This window comes from Leptosomus discolor, chromosome Z, assembly GCF_034619465.1.
Source record: "Leptosomus discolor isolate bLepDis1 chromosome Z, bLepDis1.hap2, whole genome shotgun sequence".
In the NCBI taxonomy this organism is placed as follows: Eukaryota; Metazoa; Chordata; class Aves; order Leptosomiformes; family Leptosomidae; genus Leptosomus; species Leptosomus discolor.
Genome location: NC_141419.1, coordinates 52,434,903 through 52,459,479, shown reverse-complemented (window position 1 = coordinate 52,459,479; position 24,577 = coordinate 52,434,903). Strand labels below are relative to the sequence as shown.

Here is a 24,577-nt window from a genome sequence, read left to right as displayed (position 1 = left end):
AAAACTGGCCAGGTCTGAAAGCTTTGGCAGCGCAGCCCCTTTGCAGCCCAACAAACATAGGGCTCCGATCTTTGTCCAGCACCCAGGTCTAAGCCTCAACCTAACCCTAGCCAGACCCCAAGGCCAACAGGGATGATGCCAGCTATGGCTCCCAAGAAAAAGTGCTCAGCACAGCAAGTTTTTGGCAGTCCTTACCTTCCCTTAGCAGCCTTTTCATGGCTCCCCTAGCACTAGGGCTATACACTTTGTCTTGCACTGAACCCTAACCCTTTTCCTGACCCTCACCTTATGCTAAGCCCATGTCCAAAATAAAGCCTTGTAAGCAATGGCTGTCTGTCCTGCACCAGATCTTAGCCATTCCAGTATTCTCAGTTCATAATATACTTAAAAAGGGAGGTGTACATTTATGCATTTTTCACAGAAGGACTCCAGCCCAATTTTTAATAGGGTTGGAGACTCCATGACAGAAAAATGATGTAAAAACCTCTACAACTGACATACCAAAAGTATGTACATGCAACAAATAGTAAAATGAAAAATTATTCAATAATCTCATCATGATCTCCTTAACTTTCCAGATTTTCCTGTTATAGTTTGCTGTCTAAAACTCAGATCTATGCTATTTCCTCATAATTGTCACTAAACCATTTGAATAAAATAGTAACTTAAAAAAATTCAACAGCAGAAATCAGGAGGCAGATGGAGTCTTCTTCCAGTCTAAATTTTGTATGCCTCAATACTGCAGTCAGAGATGAGATAAAACACATGTGAAGGCACACAAGGGATGGAAAAGTGGAAGTTTACTACCGACTTCTCATTTAATATGAAGAAGTGACTAGAAAGAAGAGATGATTTATCTATATATACACACACAAATATGTAAAGATGGAACTAGTATTTCTGTAGAGACTCCACAAAGATTTAAAATTAAGGAGGAAATGAAGCCGTAACACACTGCAGTACAAAAATTCCAAGAACATATTTAATTACAATTCTAATTCCATAACTTATAAGGAAGTATGATTTAATTTCAATGCTTATACTGTCAGCATGTTCTTCAGTGCATGTAAAAATTCTTCATTTCTGAGCCTTTTGGGAAAACAAGTTTTTCCACACTCTTAACTTCTAACATTCTTTCTGATAATTTCAAGGTTAAAAATGACATCTGCAATTCTAACATGAGCTGGAAAATGAGGAATTTCTTTTCCAGGAGTTTTGACAGGTATTCTGAAAAGATGGGAGAAGTATGGTATGGCTTAAGCAATCATAGCTTACAATTTTTGCTAACCAAATAAACACCCAATGCTGCAGTTTCATAAATGAAAGCATTCAATTGGAACTACCCTGTGACAAATTTTTAAGTCCATTAATTTAACTCTAATTCAAACTACTCTTCTTAATTTACTGTAGCTGAAATTAAATTAGTTTAATTTAAATAGTTTTAAATTTAAATAAACTTGCAATTATTAGAGCTTTCATCATCGTTTATAACATCACATAATTGGATGACGATAAACACAACAGGTCTGAATCTGCTTGCATGAAACCACAAAAGGTGCACCAGTAGTGAAATGAATAGAACAGATCTTCAGATAAAAAGGTAATTTTACTCTTCCATGTGGTGTATGCATACGCTATACCTCAAAAATGGCCTTTTTCACTGCTTTTGAAAGAGATGCAAATTCCACAGTAGGTTTTTTTGCCTTTCTAATCTAGTACATTAGGAGTTTAGATCCTTTTCTTTAAAAGAAGATTTTCTTTTTCTTTCTTTTGAAGGTTTGTCTCACAAGATTTCTTACAACAGTAGAAGATCAAATCATTAACATATAAATGAGAAGCTTTCCTACAGCTAATGTCATAAAGAGTGAGCAATATTCACAAAATGTACTGTGATATGTGAGTTATTAGGCAAGGAAAAAACAGAAGATTACCCCAATGAAGTGGATGACATATCAATAAATTTCAGACCCTCTGCAACAAGTGGTGAAATAAAAAGTCAGTAGTCACAAGGGCACAAATCAGTAGTCAGCCTAACAGATGAATCAACCTAGAAAAATGCAATTTTATGCAGTTGCTCAAAGGTCAATACAGCGAAATCAGTTCAAGTTGAATGACTAATGACGAGATTCTCAAAAATGTCAAATAAATTGAAAGTAAAAGTTCCAAGGTCACATCAGTGTTTCTGGAAATCCCATCTCTAAACCACTTGGTTTTGCTTTCTGGTTTTTCTTTTTTTATACTACTACCCAGCCATTTTATACATCAAAGTGTATACTATTAGCATGAGATATTATTCTTATTTTTTTAATGTAATTCGTAAAGAATATTGTGAAAGTAAAAAAATTCAAACTTAAATAAAATTGGAACCTTATTTATTTCACCTCAAACTGGTGTACTTTACAAGATCCACTACTACTGAAGTATGATTTTGTTTCTGAAGTATCTGAAGTATGATTTTGTTTCACAACAGCTTCTATATCTACAAATGTGGAAACCACCTACAGTTTTGCATTAAAAAGCCTACTGTTCAATGAGCAGTCTGAAAAGAAGTAACAGTTCATTGTAACTCTTTCTTTCTTTCTGACCCTAACTTTCAATGTTAATCCACTGCTAAGAAACTACCACACAACCCCAAATGAAAGGGTGTATGTTTCAAGTATAAAATTATATTTAATCATTTCTGCAGATGTTTGGTCTATAGATGAAAACTGTTTCAGTATAAATACATCTTGCTCATAAATGCTCCACAGAAAATAAAAATATATCTGAGACATGCCCTGAGCTATCTAGACTCATTAATAGCGCAAACAATGTTGCAGTGATGCCTGGTTTCACCCTGGCTTTTGCAAAAGAAACACAGCAACTGCCCACAGAGCTCCTAAATGGCTGACACACCACAGCATTATGTGCACTACAGCAGTTCGTTCAGCTTTGCTAAGTTCTTCTCCATCCACTGAATATTGAGCTGAATTGTGTCAATTGCCTCTTTTACACAACGCAGTTGAGAACTCTCCTCTGATTTTGACTCAAAAAATGACTTCACCTGCATAGCAAAAGAAAAGAAAGAAAGAGAAAATTTTAATTAAAATCAACACTGGACACACAAATAGGTTTAGAACCAAAGCTACACATACGTTGCAGGAAATCCGTTCCCAAGAATCATTTGTACCCACGCAGTAAGCAAACCTCTCAAAGGAGTTCCCAAAATGCAAGGAAAGCGTTTTTCATGGGAACTGCAACAATAACTCATTTGGTTTCAATAAATTATTTCACCAATAAACAGACATTCACTTACAATATTCATCACAGCAATCATAGAGCACTCAAAGTTCTGGAAAAGGAGTCTCATTCTGTAATAAAGAACTGATTGTTGCAAGCAATGCTCTTCAGCACTCTGGAATGATCCCCACACCCACTCATAATTGTCAATGCTGACACCTAAAATACTATAGATTAAACCACATACAACTATCTCTACCAAATTATCTGAATGAAAACATTAGACTAAACCATAAACCATTCTTGACACATTAACTTCAAGGCCCTTTTAGGGAAGACAATGGAGATTTCTAATGGCTATTAACCTGCTTTCAACTGATACTCAACCTACACAACAGCTCCTTGGGATTGCTGTCAGCAAAAATAACATAAAGCAATTTTTATGGCGCTCCATCACATTTCAACGATACAGAAAGTATAGCTAGTTTAAAAAGTCTATATCAAATCATTATTTTGGGTGACAGGGTGTTTCAGTGAAGAGGAAAACAAAACAGTATAAACAGGCAACTGGGTTCAACTCTATAAGCAACTCTGCCACAGACTCAGTATATAATCTTCAACATGTTTATGTATATATTTGCCATGTGTGAAACAGAGAAAGCAACAGATGTGTATCCTTGCAAAAGGACAGAAATAACATGTGTATTCCTCATCCCTCATTTAAATGAAAACAGCAATGGCACTAGAAAATACTGCTTTCTGGAAGCCACCAACCTCAAGCAGATGCGCCTTTGTTGCAAACTGAGAAGTTGACCAACTAATGATATTCTGGACAGTGTATGAGCCTAGGTGAAACCTGAAATACAAACAAAGAAGTTACTTTTAACTAGGAGCAACTTTAAGATGTAAGTTTAGTATATTTACACATTCTTACTTCTACTTTTCTTGATTTAGTAGTCGGAAATCATTAGAAGCACTTCAATTCAAGTTTGCATACCTCATTTTTTGAAAGATACAAGGTATTAGAAGTCCAAGCTTCTGGTTCCATAATCCCTCTAAAAATTGAACTCCAGAGCAAAAGACATAGAAAATTTTCAAACTTTTATCACAGCCCAAATAGTAAAGAACTGAGGACGCCACACATTGAATATCAAGACCTGTATTTGTGGCGTGTATTACAAAACCCTACAGTAATTTAATTTGCTACCAGATTTCATTTCAAGCAAAGTAATTTTGTAATATTGGTTATTAAGAGCTTTCTAGAGAAGAAATTTTCATCCATGAGAAGCTCTGAATATGAAACTGTTCCAAATCAAAATGAGGATTTAGAAATTCAGTTTTAAATTAATATTAGCTTTTTGAAGACTAGCAGGCCAGCTCTCCTGACAAGTACCCTTCAAGACCAGTTAAGAAGAACATATATTTATAAAGCAAGTGGGATTTTTTGGTTATTTATTTTTGAAAATGCAGTAAAAAGGCAGAAAAACTAAATGCTGAATGAATTCCTTGGGTCTGCTTTTAAATGCATTTGATCCACACAAATATCCTTCATATGCAGAATCGGAGACAGTATCACTTTAATAGAAATTAAAATCAAGATTTTTTAGAATCACTAGGAAGCTCTAGGAGGCTCCAAAGTCCAATCAACTGTTGGTGAGACTTCATAGTTTATGTTCCAAGTAATTTTTGTAAAATCAGATTTTAAAACAGGCTTTAAAATTTCAATACAAATCTTCTTATAAGAATCCAAATATTTATTATCTTGCACTTGAAAGGAACAAACAGGTATTTTTGTAACTGTGTGAAGTTTCAGCTACATCAAAAGCCTTACTTTTGTGTAAGCTTTTCCCAGTTCTCTTTGACAAAGTCCCAGGCCAGCAAATATCCAGGCAAACTCTGGCTAACAGTTGCTACGATATGTGAAAGCTCCTGTGCCCTGATGACTTCTCCTTCGAGGCTGTTCTGCATTAACCTAAAATACAAGCATATGAAAAGGAACAGGAAAAAAACATCTATTCATATCTTCACATGATACTCCTGATACTCCTGAATTAGATGGAAAAGATTATATAAGAGATTAAACAATAAGCAAATTCTGGCATCTGAAACATGCTGACACTCCACTTTAAAACCACTGTACTTGTTTAGCTTTAGTTTGCAAGTATCAGAGTGACCTTAGCTCTGAAGCAAGTACCAGAATTTTCATTTTTTTTGGAAAAGGTGAAGTAAATTCTAAAAAACTGTGAAAGAAAACATAGAACATTGAAAAGTTAAGGGAGGAAAGCTGCAACAGGAATGATGTAGCAGGACAACCTTGGTGTCCTCCATGCTGTAGTGAGATTTGGTCTATAGAGATGTGTTGGAGCATAATGTAAAGTAAAAATGTAACAGGAAGAGAGAAAGAAGAGGAGAGAAAGAAGAGAGAAAGAAGAGAGAAAGAAGAGGAGAGAAAGAAGAGAGAAAGAAGAGAGAAAGAAGAGAGAAAGAAGAGAGAAAGAAGAGAAAGAGAGAAAGAAGAGAAAGAGAGAAAGAAGAGAAAGAGAGAAAGGAGAAAGAAGAGAAAGGAGAAAGAAGAGAGAGAGAAAGACGAGAGAAAGAGAGAAAGACGAGAGAAAGAGAGAAAGACGAGAGAAAGAGAGAAAGACGAGAGAAAGAGAGAAAGACGAGAGAAAGAGAGAAAGACGAGAGAAAGAGAGAAAGACGAGAGAAAGAGAGAAAGACGAGAGAAAGAGAGAAAGACGAGAGAAAGAGAGAAAGACGAGAGAAAGAAAGACGAGAGAAAGAGAGAAGAGAGAAAGAGAGAGAGAAAGAGAGAAAGAGAGAAAGAGAGAAAGAGAGAAAGAGAGAAAGAGAGAAAGAGAGAAAGAGAGAAAGAGAGAAAGAGAGAAAGAGAGAAAGAGAGAAAGAGAGAAAGAGAGAAAGTAGGGGGAAGAGAGAAGGAGAGGAAGAGAGGGGAGGGAGGAAGGAAGGCAGGCAGGAATGAAGGAAGGCAGGCAGGCAGGCAGGCAGGAAGGCAGGCAGGAAGGCAGGCAGGAAGGCAGGCAGGCAGGAAGGCAGGCAGGAAGGAAGGAAGGAAGCAACCCCCCCAACTACTTATTATCTTGGTTATAAAGATATACCAATCTTTTAAGATTCCATATAACAATCTGCAATTTTGTTACCTTTACCACAAAATCTGCAATTTTGTCCTACCAGTAGCACAAAGCCTTTTAAGTTCAATTGCTTTCTCTTTATGCATAGTCAAAATTTGGCCTTCTGATGTACTCTGTTACGTAAATTATTTTTAAGTGAAAAATATTGGGTTCTTCATGTTCATGGAAGCCTGTACAAAACATGTGGAGAGATCTTCTTCAGCAATCAGAATTTTTTTCAACAGTACAAAAAAGGCAATACATTTTTTCATAGAAGATTTTAATGCTTTTAATTTATACAGCATACAACTTTTGGCTCCTTCATACCAGGTCAGCTTTTTGACATCTTCTGTGCTGGCTAAGGCTTCAATCATTTTGGTTTTCTCTGCTTCAGAAACTGAAGAGGAGTACATCTTCAGGAGGAATTCCCAGCCATCACTAGATTTGGCTCCAGCTGTAAATATCGCTTTCATGACATCACTAGGCAGACTACAAGGAAAAACAAAAGCAACAACAAAACAAAACAACAAAAACCAGACAAACAAAGTGGGACATAAAAATGCTCATCTGAGAAAAAAAAAAGGAAGAAAAGTTACAAAATGAAAAGATTAGCTTGAAGGAGATGCCTGTCTTCTGAGCAATTTAATTCCACAGCAATTGTAAGTTTGCTGGGCCGAAATCATGCCAGTCTAAAATTTTAGGTCACTGGGAAAAAGTAAACCATATTTGAAAGCACAGTTTTTGGACATTTTTTTGTGCAAAAATCTGAGTAACCTTCTGTGTCTCAAAATGTACATGAATCCAAAGCAGAATGAATACTGCAAGATAAAAAGATATGCTTTGATGTTGCTACTAAGCAATCCTCCTCGAGCATGCACTTTAAGAAATGCAGATGGAAGCAATTTGTGGCTAGTTTTGCAGTCACACTTAATGAGACAGCAGACAAAGTCTGAAATTCTAGCACAGTTCTCCCTCTCATCTTAAAACAGCAATTACTTCTACATGAGAAACAGTGAAAGACGGAAAGAAGTGCTTTAGCAATATTCAGGTGGTAGTGGTGGTGTGGTGGGATTTTTGTTGTTGTTTGACTGTTTTCTGTGGTAGGTTTTTTGTTTGTCTTTTTTTTTTCCCCCTCCAAGACAATGGTGGCAAGGTAACAGGAAAACAGGTAGATAAAAGAAATGGAAGCCCCATTTTTGTGGTACCTCATTGTTCCATTAGACTTCATCCACTTCTCAAACATATTAGTGGCAGTTGTTGTACAATTTCGTATATCATGGGTGCAGGCAAAAGCTAGCAACATTGACCGGAGCTCTCGTTCAGACAGGGTCCCATCATCTGTCCAACGCTGTTGGTCAATTTTATCTCCAAGCAGGTGCTCTATTCTATGCTAAACGAGGAAAAATTATTAGCAATAGCTAACTCTCCCCAAGAGGATTTTCTACATAGAAAATCAGTTTATAAAAAGAAAAAAAAATGAAGTTTAGAACTGTAGAAGTTAAATATAGTAGTTTGTCACCTACCTATTCCAATTTACACATACTATTTCTTATCTGTATGAATAAATATCAGATACCACATAGATCTAAAAGATGGGCCAGGTCTACATCTTAAATTACACATGGAAGCTGAAGACTACTCTTCAAGCTATAGTTCAGACTTGTAGGTAGTCAGCTTTCTATCTCAACTAACAACAGCTCCTGCATGTTTAACTGCTTTTAACTCCATCAAGTGACAGCTAATACACCTTAGTTTAGCACAAACAAACAAACGAACCTATAGTCTGAACACCCTTCACATTTGCAGTTTTGTAGCTTGCCAAAACCACAGCTATGTGCTTGATGAGCTACCATCTCAGCTGAAACACTTGAACTTAAATATAACCTCACAGACACTGTAATAAAGAATAGCTAACTAGCTTTTTGAAAACTAGTTTTTAGAAAACAAGCTTTTAGAAAAGAACCGCTGACCAGCCTTTAGACATAGGGAGGGAGGCCGATTTGTACTAACCTTTATGCATATATCCATTGCTGACTAACTAACACTTTAAAGATAAGAATGAAGCAGAAACCGGCAAGTGAAGGACAGCAAGTGGAATCCTCCAATCAGACTGTGGGGCTCAAGGAACACAAAGGACTGATCAGGAGAGATAGGGAGTGAAGCTAGCAAGAGCTGGTTCTGTGAATTGGAAAAGACTCAGGATGGTACAGGGCATGCGCCACAGGACAAGTTCAAAAGTTCAACCATGAGGAAGACTCGGACCTTCATCCCCAACGACCACCAAGGACCCCTGATGGAGGCATAACTTGGGCAGACTGAGGCGGGACTGTGGGAGGAACTTATATTAATGAATTCCTGGAAATAATTAGAATAACCCAATCTTTTCTTAGAAACGTAATGAATAAACACGAAAGCTGTAGTAAATATAAGGCAAGAATCCTAATGCTTGGGCATGCACACATGGAAGGAGTTATCCCCCGTGCTGCCCGGTGCCGCAATAAAGAATACCTGCTTAATAACACTAGTTGTTACTGAGTTTCTCGGATTCAACACTGCATAGCAAAACATAGCTTGGGCTGTTTATCACAGCAGATCTGGAAAACCTTTAAGGAAAATTAGTAGTGCTTTTTTTGTTTATTAGAAGTTTCATTAAGAACTCACTAATCATCCTTACCTAGTATAAAGAAAAACATGTCCTATTTTATCTAATCATTTAATAATTTTCCTTCTAGACTAAAGCCCTTCGCTAACGTTCTACAGTCTAACGCAGCAAGGATTATTTTAAACCTCAGATGAATATAGAGAGGAAGCTTCCTAATAGGAAGGTAAACAGAGAAATTAAAGACATTTCCTCAGCAAGAAATGAGGCTATGATGCTGATTTCATTGTAAATCTGTAGCACTGTATCATGTTAATCTACTGCACAGTTGGAATGGGACAATCACAATTCATGTGCTCCTATTTTTGCAGAAAATAGTTTCGGTTTATTTATTCCACTGCCTCTATACAAAGCAATTAGATCTATGATATCCAGCCACTCTAATAATTTTGGAAATAACTTTTCTGTGCTACAGAAATGTCAGGGACTCAGTTTAATTACATGTCTGTACTACATTGACCTTTACAGCCATTATAGCAAATCCCCAGACACCACTGAGTGCCCACTGTATTACACTCCCTACAAAACATTGTGGGGTAGGGGGCAGGTGTGAAGGAAGAAAGTAGATCCAAAAAAATTTAGCATTTCGGTAAGACATCATTACTACTTAACAAAAACATGCAAGACTAGCAACTATCCAGAATCCCCATCCAATTTAGTGAGATTACTGAATATGTCTAACAGTCAACACTTAAAAAGACAACGTCCTTCTTATAAGGAACACAACAGCTAATTATTTCAAATTATATTTTACAGAAAAATTACATACCATGACTCGTGCTGCCAGTTGTTGTTCACTCTTTTTCTCTAAAAGGCTGTATATAACATTCAGCTGAAACAAAGCTTGAGTGAGTGGTGCAGTGCTGCTCTCTTTGTTAAGGTAATCAATCAGCTTAAAGGCGGTTTCCAGAGATTCCTTTCCTAGACTATAGGTCAATAAAGACAATCATTTAAATGGCTTCCAAAACAAAAGCACTCCCTGAAATAAGATCAGAAGTGATGCTCTGTGTTTCATTAACAGAGGGATTAAGTGAATAGAGGAAGTAATATAAGAAAAATTTGAGATTTAGAGATTTTTATATTATAACATTAGTAAGTTAGCAACAAAGCAATCACGGTGACTGACGTGCCTTCAATTAACAAAAATGAAAGTCGGTAAGGAAGTGTGACAATGATGTCTGGAAATACTTATCATAAATGAGGGTACTCAGATACTGGAAGCAGCTGTCAAAGAGGCCATCCAGAATGCTCAGCCTCACCTGCTCTGATGACAGTGTTGGAAGTCAAGAGAGGGACCCAGTAAAAATTTGAGAGGCACATAGCTTACTTCTCTAAAGTGGAGCATTCCTTGACAGAGTACAGGAAAACATTCTGCTAGGCAGATTATCAGACACTAAACAAAACAGTGTCTTCCAGAAATCATGTGTCTCTTTGTGATTCAAATAAATGGATGCTGCTATAAAGATCAGGGAGATAACATCTAATAGCAATATGGAAGCATCAGTGAAATAACTAAAAAAAAAATACTAGTGAATGGTAAATGGTTTCAACAGGCTAATAAGGACTAAATTAAAACTTACCTGAAGACAGTCTTCTCTAGAATCTAAGTCTGATCTTCTTTGACTTGGAAAAAACTTCAAACACATACTAACTATGTTTTCCAATATAAAACACTTACCCTGCAAGGTTGAAGATATTGTTGATCAAATTGGCTCTGTCTTTAGGACTCAAAGCAGTGTGATTTTTTTTCAACAGATCAATCAGTGTTTTCCAGTCTTCAGCATAGTGTACTATGTAATAGCCGTTCATGTCCACATTGAATTTTATCCATTCCACCTCTTCTGGTAGTTCAATGACAGCTAATGGACAGACAATCAGTTAGCAGCAGAAACAAACATTTAGCAACTGTTTGTTCAAATCCAAATCTACGAAGTAGACTGGTTCCAGAGAGTCAATAAATCCTTTTCCACCCACTAGTTCTGCCTACTATGAACAAGGAATAGACAGTACAAAGGTTCCACAGGAAGGCGTCAAAATTCCAGCTTGTACTTCTTCCTCCTTCTTCCTACTGCTGATTGAATGAACAGTATCACAATCTGCCTTAAGTTGTATCTATGCAGTTGATTACTTAGTGCAGTAATTTTTCTCCTTCTGTCCAGTACTCCTTTCAAACAACCTTGTCTCCTCTCTGCCCATCTCATATATATATAATGAGCAGTTTTACAAAGACATAACCAGGTGGATAGATAGTGCAGTGGATGTGGTTTATCTTGATTTCAGTAAAGCATTTGACATCATCTCCCATAGCACCCTTGCAGCTAAACTGAGGAAGTGTAGTCTGGATGATCGGGTAGTAAGATGGATTGTGCAGTGGTTGAAGGAAAGAAGTCAGAGAGTTGTGGTCAACGAGACAGAGTCTAGTTGGAGGCCTGTATCTAGTGGATAGCCCCCCTCAGGGCTTGGTACTGGGACCAGTACTATTCAATATATTCATCAATGACCTGGACAAGGGAACACAGTGCACTGTCAGCAAATTTCGGGAGGAGTGCCTGACACACCAGAAGGCTGTGCTGCCATTCAGAGAGACCTGGACAGGCTGAAGAGCTGGGTGGGGAGAAATTTAATGAAATACAACAAGGGCAAGTGTAGAGTCTTGCATCTGGGAAAGAAGAACCCCATGTACCAGTGTGTGTTGGGGACTGAGCTGTTCAAGAGTAGCATAGGGGAAAGGGACCTGAGGGTTCTGGTGGACAGCAGGATGATCATGAGCCAGCAATGTGCCCTCGTGGCCAAGAAGGCCAATGGCATCCTGGGGTGGATTAGAAGGGGTGTGGTCAGTAGGTCAAGAGAGGTTCTCCTCCCCCTCTACTCTGCCCTGGTGAGACTGCCTCTGGAATATTGTGCCCAGTTCTGGGCCCCTCAGTTCAAGAAGGACAGGGAACTGCTTGAAAGAGTCCAGCGCAGAGCCACAAAGATGATTAAGAGGGTGGAACATCTCCCTTATGATGAAAGGCTGAGGGAGCTGGGTCTCTTTAGATTGAAGAAGAGGAGACTGAGGGGTGACCTCAGTAATGTTTATAAATACATTAAGGGCAAGTGCCAGGAGGATGGAGCCAGGCTGTTCTCGGTGATGTCCAATGATAGGACAAGGCGCAATAGGTGCAAACTGGAGCGTAGGAGGTTCCATATTAACATATGGAAAAACTTTTTCACTGTGAGGGTGACAGAGCACTGGAACAGGCTGCCTGGAGAGGTTGTGGAGTCTCCTTCTCTGGAGACATTAAAAACCTGCCTGGACGCGTTCCTGTGTGATCTACTCTAGGTGGTCCGGCTCTGGCAGGGGGGTTGGACTAGATGATCTTTCGAGGTCCATTCTAACTCCTAACATTCTGTGATTCTGTGATCACATAAACAAATAGAGAAAAGAAGACAGCATTAAGAAGATGACAGCCCACAGTCTAGTTTCAAAGTCAACTAGACATAAGAAGAGGCTTTGGGAATAAGTTCTTAATTTGAGTTGTTTCTGTAACTACTGTAAAAAAAGTCAATCTGCATAGCACCTACTATGCCTTTGAAATTTAGTAAATATTCTACCTCAAACTACTCTCATATCCAGCACACTCAAGTTTGTGCAGTGAGTGAGAAATTAGTACAATGAACATGAGACCAGCAACAGGGCCATTTAAGTTGAAACAAAAATTACGAATTCTGGCTATTTACCTATTTGTTCTACCAAGATCAAGAACACTTTCAACTAAACAGCTTTGGTTTTCCATTCTGATAATTAATAATATTTTTTTCTAAAACTTCATCTCAAATGAAAAAGGCCAGGAACAACCTGAAGGCTTTGTAAAACCAATACCAGAACAACACAAATCAAAATTATTTAATTATAGTAGTTCTACTGGCAGTTCACAAAAATAGCAAACAGTAAAAATGTCAAGATCAGCTCTAAGAATTTGATTTTAAATTTTTATAGCTTTATTTCAAAAAGTAGAGGTGTGAGATAGGTTTATGAACTAAAAATAATTGCCAGAGATACTGAACACTAACTTTAACAAGGGAGAAGAAAATACATCAGCAGATGAAAGACTGAGTCAGACGAGCTTCAATAAAATGTAAAAACTTATTCATGTCAGTGGAGAGAGGTAGCCAAAGTGATTTTCGGCAAAATACTACATAAAAGTGTATAGTAACAATTCACTTAGTAAAGAAAAAAACCAGGGCTGAATAAAAAAAAAAAACCCTAACAATTTAGGATCCAAATCAGCCACTGAGGCAAAAGCAGAGAGTTTATGTGAAAAGATCTAAAGGTTTCAAGTTCTACAACTGCATTCTCAAAAACATAATCTGTTCTAGATGCAGTATTTTCTTATACCATTAAAGAAAATAATTAATATTTCAGTGGAAATTGACTTCCTCACATTTCAGTACACTGTCAGAGCATCTGTCCCATTACTCACCTCTCTAAAAGACATGCAGTTTGAGAGATTTTGTGTGTGCACTGGGATGAAAAGAGTACAGGCTTTTACAAATTCCAAACCTGTGCTTCTGCCTCAGTTGCTGCCATTTACTTATACATATAATGCTATAGGGAACCAGCTCTCTAATGATGACACCATCAGTAGTGCTTGGCTCCAGATATCTATAATTATTTTGTACTATGTATGCCTTCATCTTCACATCTTACACAAGTATGTGCTCAGAAAGATCAGTAACCTCTAACACTTAAGTAACTTGCTACCAAAGTTTTAAGTCACATACCTGACTTTTGGTCCAGTAAATACGCATTAGTACAATGGGTAAAGGTGCATCTACTAGTTATGTAGGTGAGAGGAATATGCCACAGGTAACTGCAAAGGAAAGCAAATGTTTACTGACATACTATACACAATCTGACCTTGAGTGTTTCCAAGGATAGGGCATCAATAACCTCTCTGGGCAACCTGTTCCAATGTTTCACTACCTTCACCATAAAAAATTTCTTCCTTATATCTAGTCAGCATCTACCCTCATTTAGATTAAAACGATTACCTCTTGTCCTATCACTACAGCCCTACTAAAAGGTCTGTCCCCATCTTTCCTTTAAGTATTGAAAGGCCGCAATAAGGTCCTCCCTGGAGCCTTCTCTTCTCCAGGCTGAACAACCCCAACTCTCTCAGCCTGTCCTCATATGAGAGGTGTTCCATCTCCCTGATCACTTTCGCGGCCCTCTGCAGCCGCTCCAACAGGTCCATGCCTTTCTTGTACTGAGGACTACAGAGCTGGATGCAGTACTGCAGGTGGAGTGTCACAAGAGCAGAACAGAGGGGCAGAATCACCTCCCTCAACCTGCTGGCCGTGATTCTTTTGATACAGCCCAGGATACAGTTGCCTTTCTGGACTGCCAGTGCACGTTGCCAGCTCACATCCAGTTTTTCATCCACTAGTACACCCAGGTTCTTCTCGGCAGGGCTGCTCTCAAGCCCTTTGTCTTCCAGCCCGAATTCATAGTGGGGGTTGCCCTGACCGGGGTGCAGGACCTTGCACTTAGCCTTGTTGAACCTCATGAGGTTCACATGGGTCCACTTTTCAAGTTTGTTCAGGTACCTCTAAAAGGTAACCCATCCCTCAGCCGTGTCAACCACACCACTCAGCCTGGCATCACCTGCAAATTTGCTGAGGGTGCACTCAATCACTATGTCATTGATAAAGACACTAAATAGTACTGGTCCCAATATGGACCCCTGAGTGACACCACATTTGCTGGTACTTCTTCCCCAACTCCAGTATACTAAGTAGCTTGGTCCAAAGTCACATGGACAGGAAATCTCTGGCTGTACCAGAAATTCAGTCAGTATTTTCACCTCGGTCCAATGTTCTGTCTTTATGAAATTTTACAAGTTTGTTTGTTTGTTTTTAAAAAAACAATTAATGTTGATTCAAGTACAAGACTCAAATTCCAAATCATGGTAATAGAAACCATACTTGATTGCATATCACAAAGACTGTCCCAAGTGAACTGCAAGCTGAAAGAATAAATTCTAAGGGGACTCATAATGATGATAAGGACTTGACCAGAGAAAACACAACTTTGAGTGAGATGAAACAAGTTGCATATAGGCATTCCAATTCAATTTTGACAGTCACTCATTCTGTGTATGACTCACACAGAGTGCTCTTCTTCAAAAGCTTTTCATGCACTCTCCAAATTGATATTGACTAAAATCAGAAGATTAATTAAGCCTAACGATCCCTCCCTTCTTCTTTTACCTTTTAACCACACATCACTTCCCTTCCTCCACGTAACAAAAACAAACCAAAGCCCTGTAACAATTGCAGTAAATTATTTTTTACAATTAGCAACTGCCACACCTTTGCTTCTTCAGCATTTGCATATGTACTTACTTCTAGTTTTTGGTACAATGGATAATGCCCCTCTCACACATTCAGCCATTTGCTATCAGGCATTAGTGCCATCTTAAAATTTTTAAGCCAAGAAAGTTTTGATTCTAGTTCTCTACTTTCCTATAACAAAGACCAAGAGGTACAACAAATTTTGGCAGGAAGGAGCAAAGGCTCTAAAGTAAGTCACATGCATCTGTCATGTCTGCAAACTTCTGCAACCTGCCTTTCTTCAGCTTCTCGTTAACTACACAAAACTTTCTGAAAAAAAAAAAAAAATTTACCTGTGATATCTGCCTTTTACTATTAAAAAACCTGAAGAATTCATTTTACTATTTACCACAACTCACCATCTCAAGCTTCAAAGCTTCAGGAAAGGATGCAAACAAGAAGATCAGCTTAAAAAGGACACCACAGATTTTTACCAGTTGCTTGGGTGGAAATAGGCATGGATCTTCAGGCAGATATTAGATGTGTGAATTTCTGTGCCAAATTCTCTATTACTACCTACCTTCAAAGAAAATCCTAGAACTCCTTGTGAAGGACAGTCTGATGTTTGTGCCTTAAACAACTTGTTTTGCAGATTTTATGTATGTGTCTTGAACAAACCTGTTTGACAGTGCAAGTTTTATGTATTAGCCTTAAAAACAACCTGCTTTGCAGTGCAGCTTGATCCAAGGAGATAAGAGAGTGGACTGGCGTTTCCCTTTCAGAAACTTAGTTGGGGTGATCAATAAGGGGGGTTCAGTTGGAGCAGCTACCCAACCTCCCTTATCCAAACACAAACCCTGTAGAAGACGGGTGTTTCTGGACTTGGAGAGGTCCTCACCCTTACCTACAAGTGAATACTGGGCTTGAGGAAGTCCACTCCCTTATCTACAGGGGACAAAACTCCCTTGGAGCCCCCAAAATATTGTATATTGCATTTGCATCCTAATTAGCAGGATAAGCAAGAAGAGGAGGGGATAATGTGAACAGGATCATGAATACTAATGAAAGGGACAATAAAAATACAAATTATCAAGACACCAGTGTGCATCCACCACTGAAGAACCAAAGATCAGACCGGACCTGTGAGACATTGCTGGACACCCAGAGTGGTGCTTTCTTGCTTGCTTGCTTTCTGCCTTTCTCTCTTTCTTTCTGCCTTTCTCTCTTTCTTTCTGCCTTTCTCTCTTTCTCTCTTTCTTTCTCTCTTTTCTCGCTTTCTCTCTTTGTTTTTCTCTTTTTCACTCTTTTTTCTTCTCTCTCCATATTATTATTAGATAGAATTAGGGTAAGCCACACCTTTATCCAATCTGTGAAATATTACTACTAATCAAGTGCACTATTGCTGCCAATCTATTGACCAAAGAGGGTTACTAACTCGCTACCTTTGCTGAGCAAAAGGTCTCTACCATGCAGAGGAAAACCCCTTTCAAAAGGGAGGATACAAATGACTCATCTACCCCGAAACCCACCGAGTGGGATGGGACACTCCTGAATACAAGTGAGAAAAATACAAGTACAAGATACAAGAAAGATATCTGGTGGTAAATTTTAATAGATAAAATTTTTTAAGAAGGTAAGAACCTTGCATCTGATGTCCAATTTTCTGGTTCCACACGATACAAAAATTTCTCTTGTTTTATAGAAATACTCTTTCCTTTTCGGACAACAGTGACTAAAGGAAATCCTTTATGCAGAATCCAAGTTTTCATCAACTTTTTAACATCTAGTGTTCCATTGGTAATCTGTAAAAAACAATCATAACATAACAAGAAAACAGCAAAAGAACATTTTTAAACCTACCTCCCTAACTTACCAACTAAGTAGTAGCATGATTCCGTATCTGTAAACAACCACTTTGACACTGAGCTTGTAAATTTCATAAGCAACCATTTAGGGGAGCAAGTATTTGCTTAAGTTGAGGGAATCTTAGCCAAGCAGTGGAAAGACAAATTGAAAAGAGCGGGTAGGTTGAACTGGTATATCACGGAAGTGGAGAAGACAATGTTACAAAAAAGAAAGTTATGGTAAGCTCCCAAGCTCCTCCCTACCCTCTCCCTTTCCTTATTGGTATTCTGATACTATATGTGTGTTTCAGGTTAAAGATTATTTTAATTCTGAAATGGGTATTAGAAATTGAATTAAAGCAACAGCGTTTGTACAACAAAAACAACATATCCTTTACCTCTCTTTTCTGGTTTTGCTTTTTTTTCTTTCCTCCCTCTTACCAGCCTTTGCATAGTTTAACCTCAATGTCTTCTAATATTTCAGGAACTGTTTGTACAACAACATCCCCACTGAGGGATAAGTACTTTATAATGTCTACGTGTCATTGCCTCTTTATTAGCAGATGGCAATCCATCCTGAAAAAGACAATGTTCCCTAACCTATGAAAACATGTTTTAGGTTGATCTATCAGGAACACAAGGAAATTAATCCAAGTTGCATTTTTCAAGTTACATTTAATGTTTACCAACCTATACTGTGTCTTTCTCTAGTTAACTCATCATTACCTGTTCTCTGTTCAACCAACAATTATTACACGTACAGTTTACTCTCATGGCAGAATACTACATTATTTATGTAGGTAATGACCATAAACTTATAATAGGGTTTCAATTCCAGGGAAGCAATTCTCTATTCAAATTTTAAAATCTATAGAATTTGAAGTCTATGTGCTTTTTTACTTTTTACACACTCACAAAACCCACTCTTGGTTAAATCCTCTTCCATCATCTTGTTATCACATGCTATCATTTTTACGACAATGTTATATTATGCAATCCCTTCATAAATTGCCCAAGATGTGCTGAATACAAGTGAGGAAGAGGCACGAGACAAGAGACAAGATACAGGAAAGAAAAGCTTTCACTTTCTTTTGCCATTATATTTTCCTTTCCTTCCTGTTTCACTTTCAAACCACCAAGAATTCTATAAGATCAATGCTCAAAGCCCCATCCAACCTGGTCTTGAACACTTTCAGTGAGAGGGCATCCACAGCTTTACTGGGCAACCTGTTCCAGCGTCCCATCATCCTCTGTGGGACACTGGGCTTCTTGCTACTGAATCACTCTGAGTCAGCAGAAAGTAGCAGTGTCTGACTTGAGAACAAAGGCAAGCAGCTGGCTTATCTTATAACAACAAGCACCAGACGTGAGCAAAAGCAAGGGTTGAGCAGATGGCTTCAAGGACAGTAAATCGACTGAGTGATGCCTGAGGTGAGGTGGAGGCCTCACAGCCCGATGTTACTTCAGTAAAACCAGAAAAAACCCCAAGGCTTCTGCACAGAACACTTTTGTTTTCTGCAACTCCCCTCCCCGCCCTTTTTGATTGACAACGCAAGCCTTGTTAAGAGCCAATCAGTACACGAAAAATTGACTTAATGCCACCTTTCCAAGAGAATAAACCTGGAATTTAGAATCCTCTGTTCTGAGGCAGAGAATTTCAACTATCTGGACAGGCTGACAGGCCTGGACCTCTCTCCTCCCCAAGCAAGGACACCTCTTTGGTAAGACTTGCCCCTCCAACTTTGGCAGACATTACCCAGGAATTAGTAACTCGAGCTCAATGTTTGCAGTAAGCGTATTTATCAATGGCAATTCTGAACTTGTTATATCCATCACCTTGATGAAGTACCTACCTTTGCAACTTTACAAATCTGTCTCACTGGAAGTCCTGCACAGGACTGTGAGACAGGCAAACGTTGACTGTAATAAGTGGCTACACACATATAATCTTTTGGAACTAACCATACTCTCCGAAGGAGTCTGGAGAACAAGGGGATCATCGAGAGGTGGAGGCCTCATCCCTGGAGACATTCAAGATCAGGCTTGATGGGGCTCTGGGCAACCTGATCTAGCTAAAGATGTCCCTGCTCAGTGCAGAGGGGCTGGACTAGATGACCTGTGGGGGTCCCTTCCAGCCCAATGTATTCTATGATTCTATGATCTCTAAACCTCATGATGCAACAGGAGAACTTCCCTTAGCCCTTTCATTTCTCTATATCCTTAGTCATAAACCATTGACCAAGTCTGTGACTAAAGGTGGATCTAGCCGCACCTAGGCTCCTCTCTGAGAAAGAGTTTAGACAGCAAGGGAATCCACTCTGAACCTCATGACTCAATGGGAGGGTCTCCTTACTGTTTATATTCTTAGACATAAACCACTGACCAGTTCAACAGGAGGGTTTTCTCTGCCCCTAGCCACATCTCATATCGCAACACTCTCATAGTAAAGAATTTCTTCCTTATATCTCATCTAAATCTACTCTCTTTCTGCTTAAAACCTTTACCTCTTTTCCTATCACTACACTCCCTGATAAAGTGTCCCTTACCATCTTTCCTGTAGGCTCCCTTTAAGTACTGAAAGACTGTAAGGTCTCCCCAGAACCTTCTCTTCTTCAGGCTGCACAACCCCAACTCTCTCAGCCTGTCCTCATAGGGGAGGTGCTCCAGCCCCCTGATTATCTTTGTGGCCCTTCTCTGGACCCGCTCGAGCAGGTCCATGTTCTTCTTATGCTGGGGACTCCAGAGCTGAACACAGTACTTGAAGTGGGGTCTCACAAGAGTGGAGTAGAGGGGCAGAATCATCTCCCTTGACCTGCTGGTTGTGCTTCTTTTGATGCACCCCAGGATGCGACTGTCTTTCTGGCCTGTAAGCACCCATTGCTGTCTCACATCATCCACCAACACCCCAAGGCCTTCTCCGCAGGGAGAACAAGGAAAGCCAGGGAGACAGACTAAGCAAGTAACATAATGTTTTGAGAAGGACTCTTTTCCAATGCTCTAGTAACAGTTAAACTCTGCATCTAGTAACAGTTAAGCCCTCAAAGTAATTAAATGTGAGTCATCTGTGTGGTCTCCCTAGCCACTATATGTGGAGTATAAGAATAACATCTCCCTCTGGTATGTTCTCTACGTGTAGGTGACTGAAGACAGTTGGTCAGGAGGCTCCATTTTGCAGAGGTTGAGGAGAGGAAAGTCTATTTTGCACTATAAAAATCACTATACAAACCAGAAGAGTTCTCTGTTGTACGAGATTCACAGTCTGATATCAGTAATAATCCATCACTAGCTGGCAAACCAGTGACTGTTTATTACTAAAGACACAAATTTACAACCACCTGTGTCAGCTGACAATAAGTAACAGTGGCTCCAGTTCTGCAGAAGTATCATAAGGTAGATGCCAAGAATCAAATCTAAACATTAAGTTAGTATCCTGCCTTGCACTCAGCTTCTGTGAAGGAACCCCACATGCATTTCAGAGACTTTAATACATACTATGAAATACACACTCTCACAGAGAAATCTGTTCCCCTCCCAACCACCTTGACACTCCCTGGGGATACTCAGCAGCTCTTTCTTGTTGGGATCACTCTCTCTTGCACTCTCAGTCTCTCTCCCCTTCACACTCACTCCCCTGCCATGTGCTCTCTCTCTTTCACTTTTCCACCCCCATCCCTTCCTTTCTCTCACTCCCTCCTTCAACCTTTGTCCCTCCCTCTCTCCTTCCTGCTGTCTCTCCCCCCTCCCGTGGCTCCCACAGGCTTGCCGACTCTCGTTCTAGCTCTCTTCTGCCCATGCCCTTGCTTTCTTACACCCTCGTTCTCTCCCCCCACACCTTAATCAGACACAGCCTTATGCCTGCCTTTGAGGGCTGCCGAACTGAATTGTCCAGTACAATGCTTTCCTAAATTCCAGCACCGTTTGTTGAACAGAAGCTACCACTGCAACAGTTACACTAGTATAGAGTATCCCAAGACCTCCACAGAGGATGGATTCACCTATTCCTTGAAAGTAAATTTTTGTCCTGCATTTAAGATGACTATTTTTATTGTGGTCTTAACACAGTAACAGTGCAACTTTAGAAAGGATATGTGCATATTGCTGTGTCCACACATGTGGATATGCATGGTAGTGTATACCCACTTCCAGTGCTTTTTTGGAATGATACCCAATGGAGCCCTAGAAGCTACAGGAATCTCCACACCTGTATGACAGAACTTCAGACTTTGATGAGCAAGAACTTCAGCGTATTTACCTGCAATCTGTTATCTTATTATTTCATAAACAAGGAAATAAATCAAAATTTACAACATGCTTAGAGAAGTGAAAAAACAAGAACAGAGTATAAAAGATGATACCTCATTCATGCTGTCCCACAAGTCATCACTCTGGGCAGATCCATAGTTGTGATTATGCAAGTATACCTCAATGCCAGCTTGGAAAACATCCTCAGTGAGATAGTGCTTCAGCATCAAAAGAAGTGAAGCCCCCTTCAGGGAGACAAAAAAGAAAAAGAATTGGTAAATTAAAGTTATAGAATTTGTTGAAGCAGATGCATGTTATAGCTCTTTTACAGTATAAAAATAACTCACTAGCTGGCAGATTTTTATCCCCAATGATATAATTTGAATAATTACCATAACACTTAGTTGCCTTGGAAAAATATTTTTTTAATATTCGTGAACTCCAAATACAGTTAAAAAAAGGCTAATAAGCTTGAAAATTTTTCCCAGCTGCTTAAATTTTTTTTTTTTTAATATTGCAAAGGCTCAAAACACAGTTACAAAACAGGCTTACAAAGCTCGACAGTTTTTCCAAATAATATCGTCTCAAAAATATTGCCTTTTACTGATAAGTCTCTGCTGGCTGTCATATTTCATTAGCAATACTCTTTTGTATGGTACAAAACTGCAGTTGCGAGACAATGTCTAACAGTAATACAATTTGCAGTTATAACAAAAACCTAAAATTACAGGTAAAAGATGAGATACATTCAGTAGGCTGTAATTGACTGTAGAAGGAGAAGTGCATTTTGACAATGTTTAAATACAGCCATGTTTTACTAAAAAAAAAGTAGTAACCGTGTAGTTCTAGAAAGTGGCCACAAATGTGAGCTTTTTTAAATTTTTTAAACATAGCTGAAAGCCATTTCCTTTCATAGAAATGCTTCCATATCACAGCTACTAATAAATAAATTGCCTCAGGACTTGCATACTGTACAACTGAATGTGTAGGTTGCTATATTTCTATTCAGAAGGTGCACATACTTACGAGTAGCAATAAAGTAATTCTCCAAATATAATGCTTTACTAATCAACTGAAACTCCAGCCCAATCACTTATCGAATATTTCAATTAAAATTATATAGAGGAATTTTGATCAAGCAGAGTGACAGAACTGTTATCTGAAGCTAGCTGGCTACAGACATGATTGTGCATGATGCATAGCTTCCAGAAGCTCACCAAAAAGGGAATTACTTGAGAGAGCAACTCTGAAGCATGAAACAACAGCCATGCCTTTTTATTAAAACTTATTATAATATTTTATTATACAGCCTAGGGAGAGAAATCAAATCCATTTCACAAGCAAGGGAAACTGAAAATCACACATCTCTGTTCTTGTAGTTTAGAAAACAGAGAACAAAATAAATGGAAGCACTTCACTATTGTAGGTCCACTTGGCATCTCAGACTACTCAAGGATGCATTTAACATGTGTTGACCAGTTGAGACTTGCAAAAAGAAATCAAAGGAGACAAACCAAGACAGCTGTGGGAACTGTATTCCATTGAGCAGAGGAAGATGTAGTATTTGACTGTTTTCTAGTAAGCACTAGCTGTCCCCATGGTTTATTATCAGATGAAAGTACAAGCATACATAGATAGCAATGACAGCTAATCCAAAAGATATAAAAGGCTTTGCTCCAATAGTACCAAAATCATGGGACACAGTATTTAAAACCTGAGACAACGTGAGTAAAAATCTGGCAAATACAGATATTTGCTCTCTCATGCACTTTCAAGGGAGGCACTGTGAAGCTTTAAAAACATAAACCTCACACACAATCCTCACTAGACATTAGAAATAACCAAGTTGCAGACAACCAGGATAGGCAGTAAAATATTTTTACATTCCAGATGCAAGCCTCCAGCTCAGGAAGTCTCTAAAATACTGTGTTTTAAAAGCAGAGAGAGTACAAAAAGGAGCAATTGCTTCAGTAAGGGTCTTGTTGTTACTCTTTTCTTAAGCACTTGTTACAGTCTGCTATCACAAAAAGAATATATGTCTAACCGGATTTTTTTTTCACCTACTGGATCACTTCTTACATCTTCATGACTATTTTACTTTGTGCTGAAGCATGGACCAAGAAGAAGGATGTTAAGTAAGGACACAAGTAAGGACATAGTCTTTTCCTAATTAAAAACTATGTAGATGCTCAGAAACACTACTAAGAGATCCTGCATTGTCTGTGCTACAAGTAAATTACACCCAAACAATTGTCACTACATGCCTACTTACTCATGATTCCACATTCATGTTTTCAACAGCTAATGTATCACTTTCCAAATATTTCCAATTATTTTAGAAGTTACCTTGATATAAGAAAATGCATCAAACATTTCTTCAATTTGCTCTGAAGACTGGACAGTAGAAGAGACTGGATGTGAAGAATTCAAGGAATCCTTAATCATAGCCTTGAAAATTAAATTAAGGAAATCTTCATCCTAGAAGAGAAATATTTATAAGTGCCTGAGAAGCTAGAACATACATGCTAAGCAGAACAGTAAAAGTTGTCTTTGTTTCACACTTCCATTGGTCTAACATGCCATTGCTCACTTTCCTGCCAATGGAGGCAGCAAAAGAATTGTTGGGGTAGCGTTTAAAAAATTTACTTTCTTTAGCAGAATCTCACTCTTGGGTTGGCATCATTACCCATACCTTTAAGCTCCTGTCTCAGCTAAATTTATCATTAGCGCTAGAAAAAATAAATGTACCTATTAAGTAAGTTTGTGCCAATTTTCAGATTTGGCTCACCAATGTTTTCAGTTCATTTACAGGAAGCAGAGAATACAAAAGCATGACTTCTTTAGTATGCTTTAAGATTAAAGCATGAAGTCTAGGGAAATCACTCACTACAGTGATTGTTTGTGTGAATGTAAACACTGCCTTATCTAGAGATCCTAGTACCAAAGTCTCTTCCTTATTTTCTTCTAGAATGAAGACATGTACACTACTAGCAAAATAGAAAAAAAAAACCCACCACAAAAACAATGTACCCTTCCCAAAGCCCCCCCTAAACCACTTCCAATATAATTAAAGTACCAAAGCAGAGGAGATATAGTATAATCTTAATGGTGCCCAAAGTGAATTTCAACAGAAGTTTATAAGTATCAGTCCTTTATGGGCAGCACTA

The 24,577-nt window shown here is 38.6% G+C and overlaps 1 protein-coding gene across 1 annotated transcript in view; it reads right to left on the bottom strand.

Annotated features, from left to right (window-relative positions):
• Positions 1-964: 964 nt before the first annotated feature.
• The window catches only part of LNPEP (leucyl and cystinyl aminopeptidase), a 40,199-nt gene continuing 16,586 nt past the window's right edge, over positions 965-24,577 (bottom strand). The window contains exons 7-17 of the mRNA XM_086480482.1: positions 23,757-23,888; positions 21,524-21,655; positions 16,966-17,126; positions 13,774-13,862; positions 10,688-10,868; positions 9,779-9,935; positions 7,556-7,740; positions 6,678-6,839; positions 5,051-5,191; positions 3,994-4,075; positions 965-3,043 (exon numbers count right to left, since the gene is read on the bottom strand). Of these exons, the coding sequence (XP_086336608.1) occupies positions 2,912-3,043; positions 3,994-4,075; positions 5,051-5,191; positions 6,678-6,839; positions 7,556-7,740; positions 9,779-9,935; positions 10,688-10,868; positions 13,774-13,862; positions 16,966-17,126; positions 21,524-21,655; positions 23,757-23,888 (1,554 nt within the window). The 3' untranslated portion in view covers positions 965-2,911. The remainder of the gene's footprint in view (positions 3,044-3,993; positions 4,076-5,050; positions 5,192-6,677; positions 6,840-7,555; positions 7,741-9,778; positions 9,936-10,687; positions 10,869-13,773; positions 13,863-16,965; positions 17,127-21,523; positions 21,656-23,756; positions 23,889-24,577) is intronic.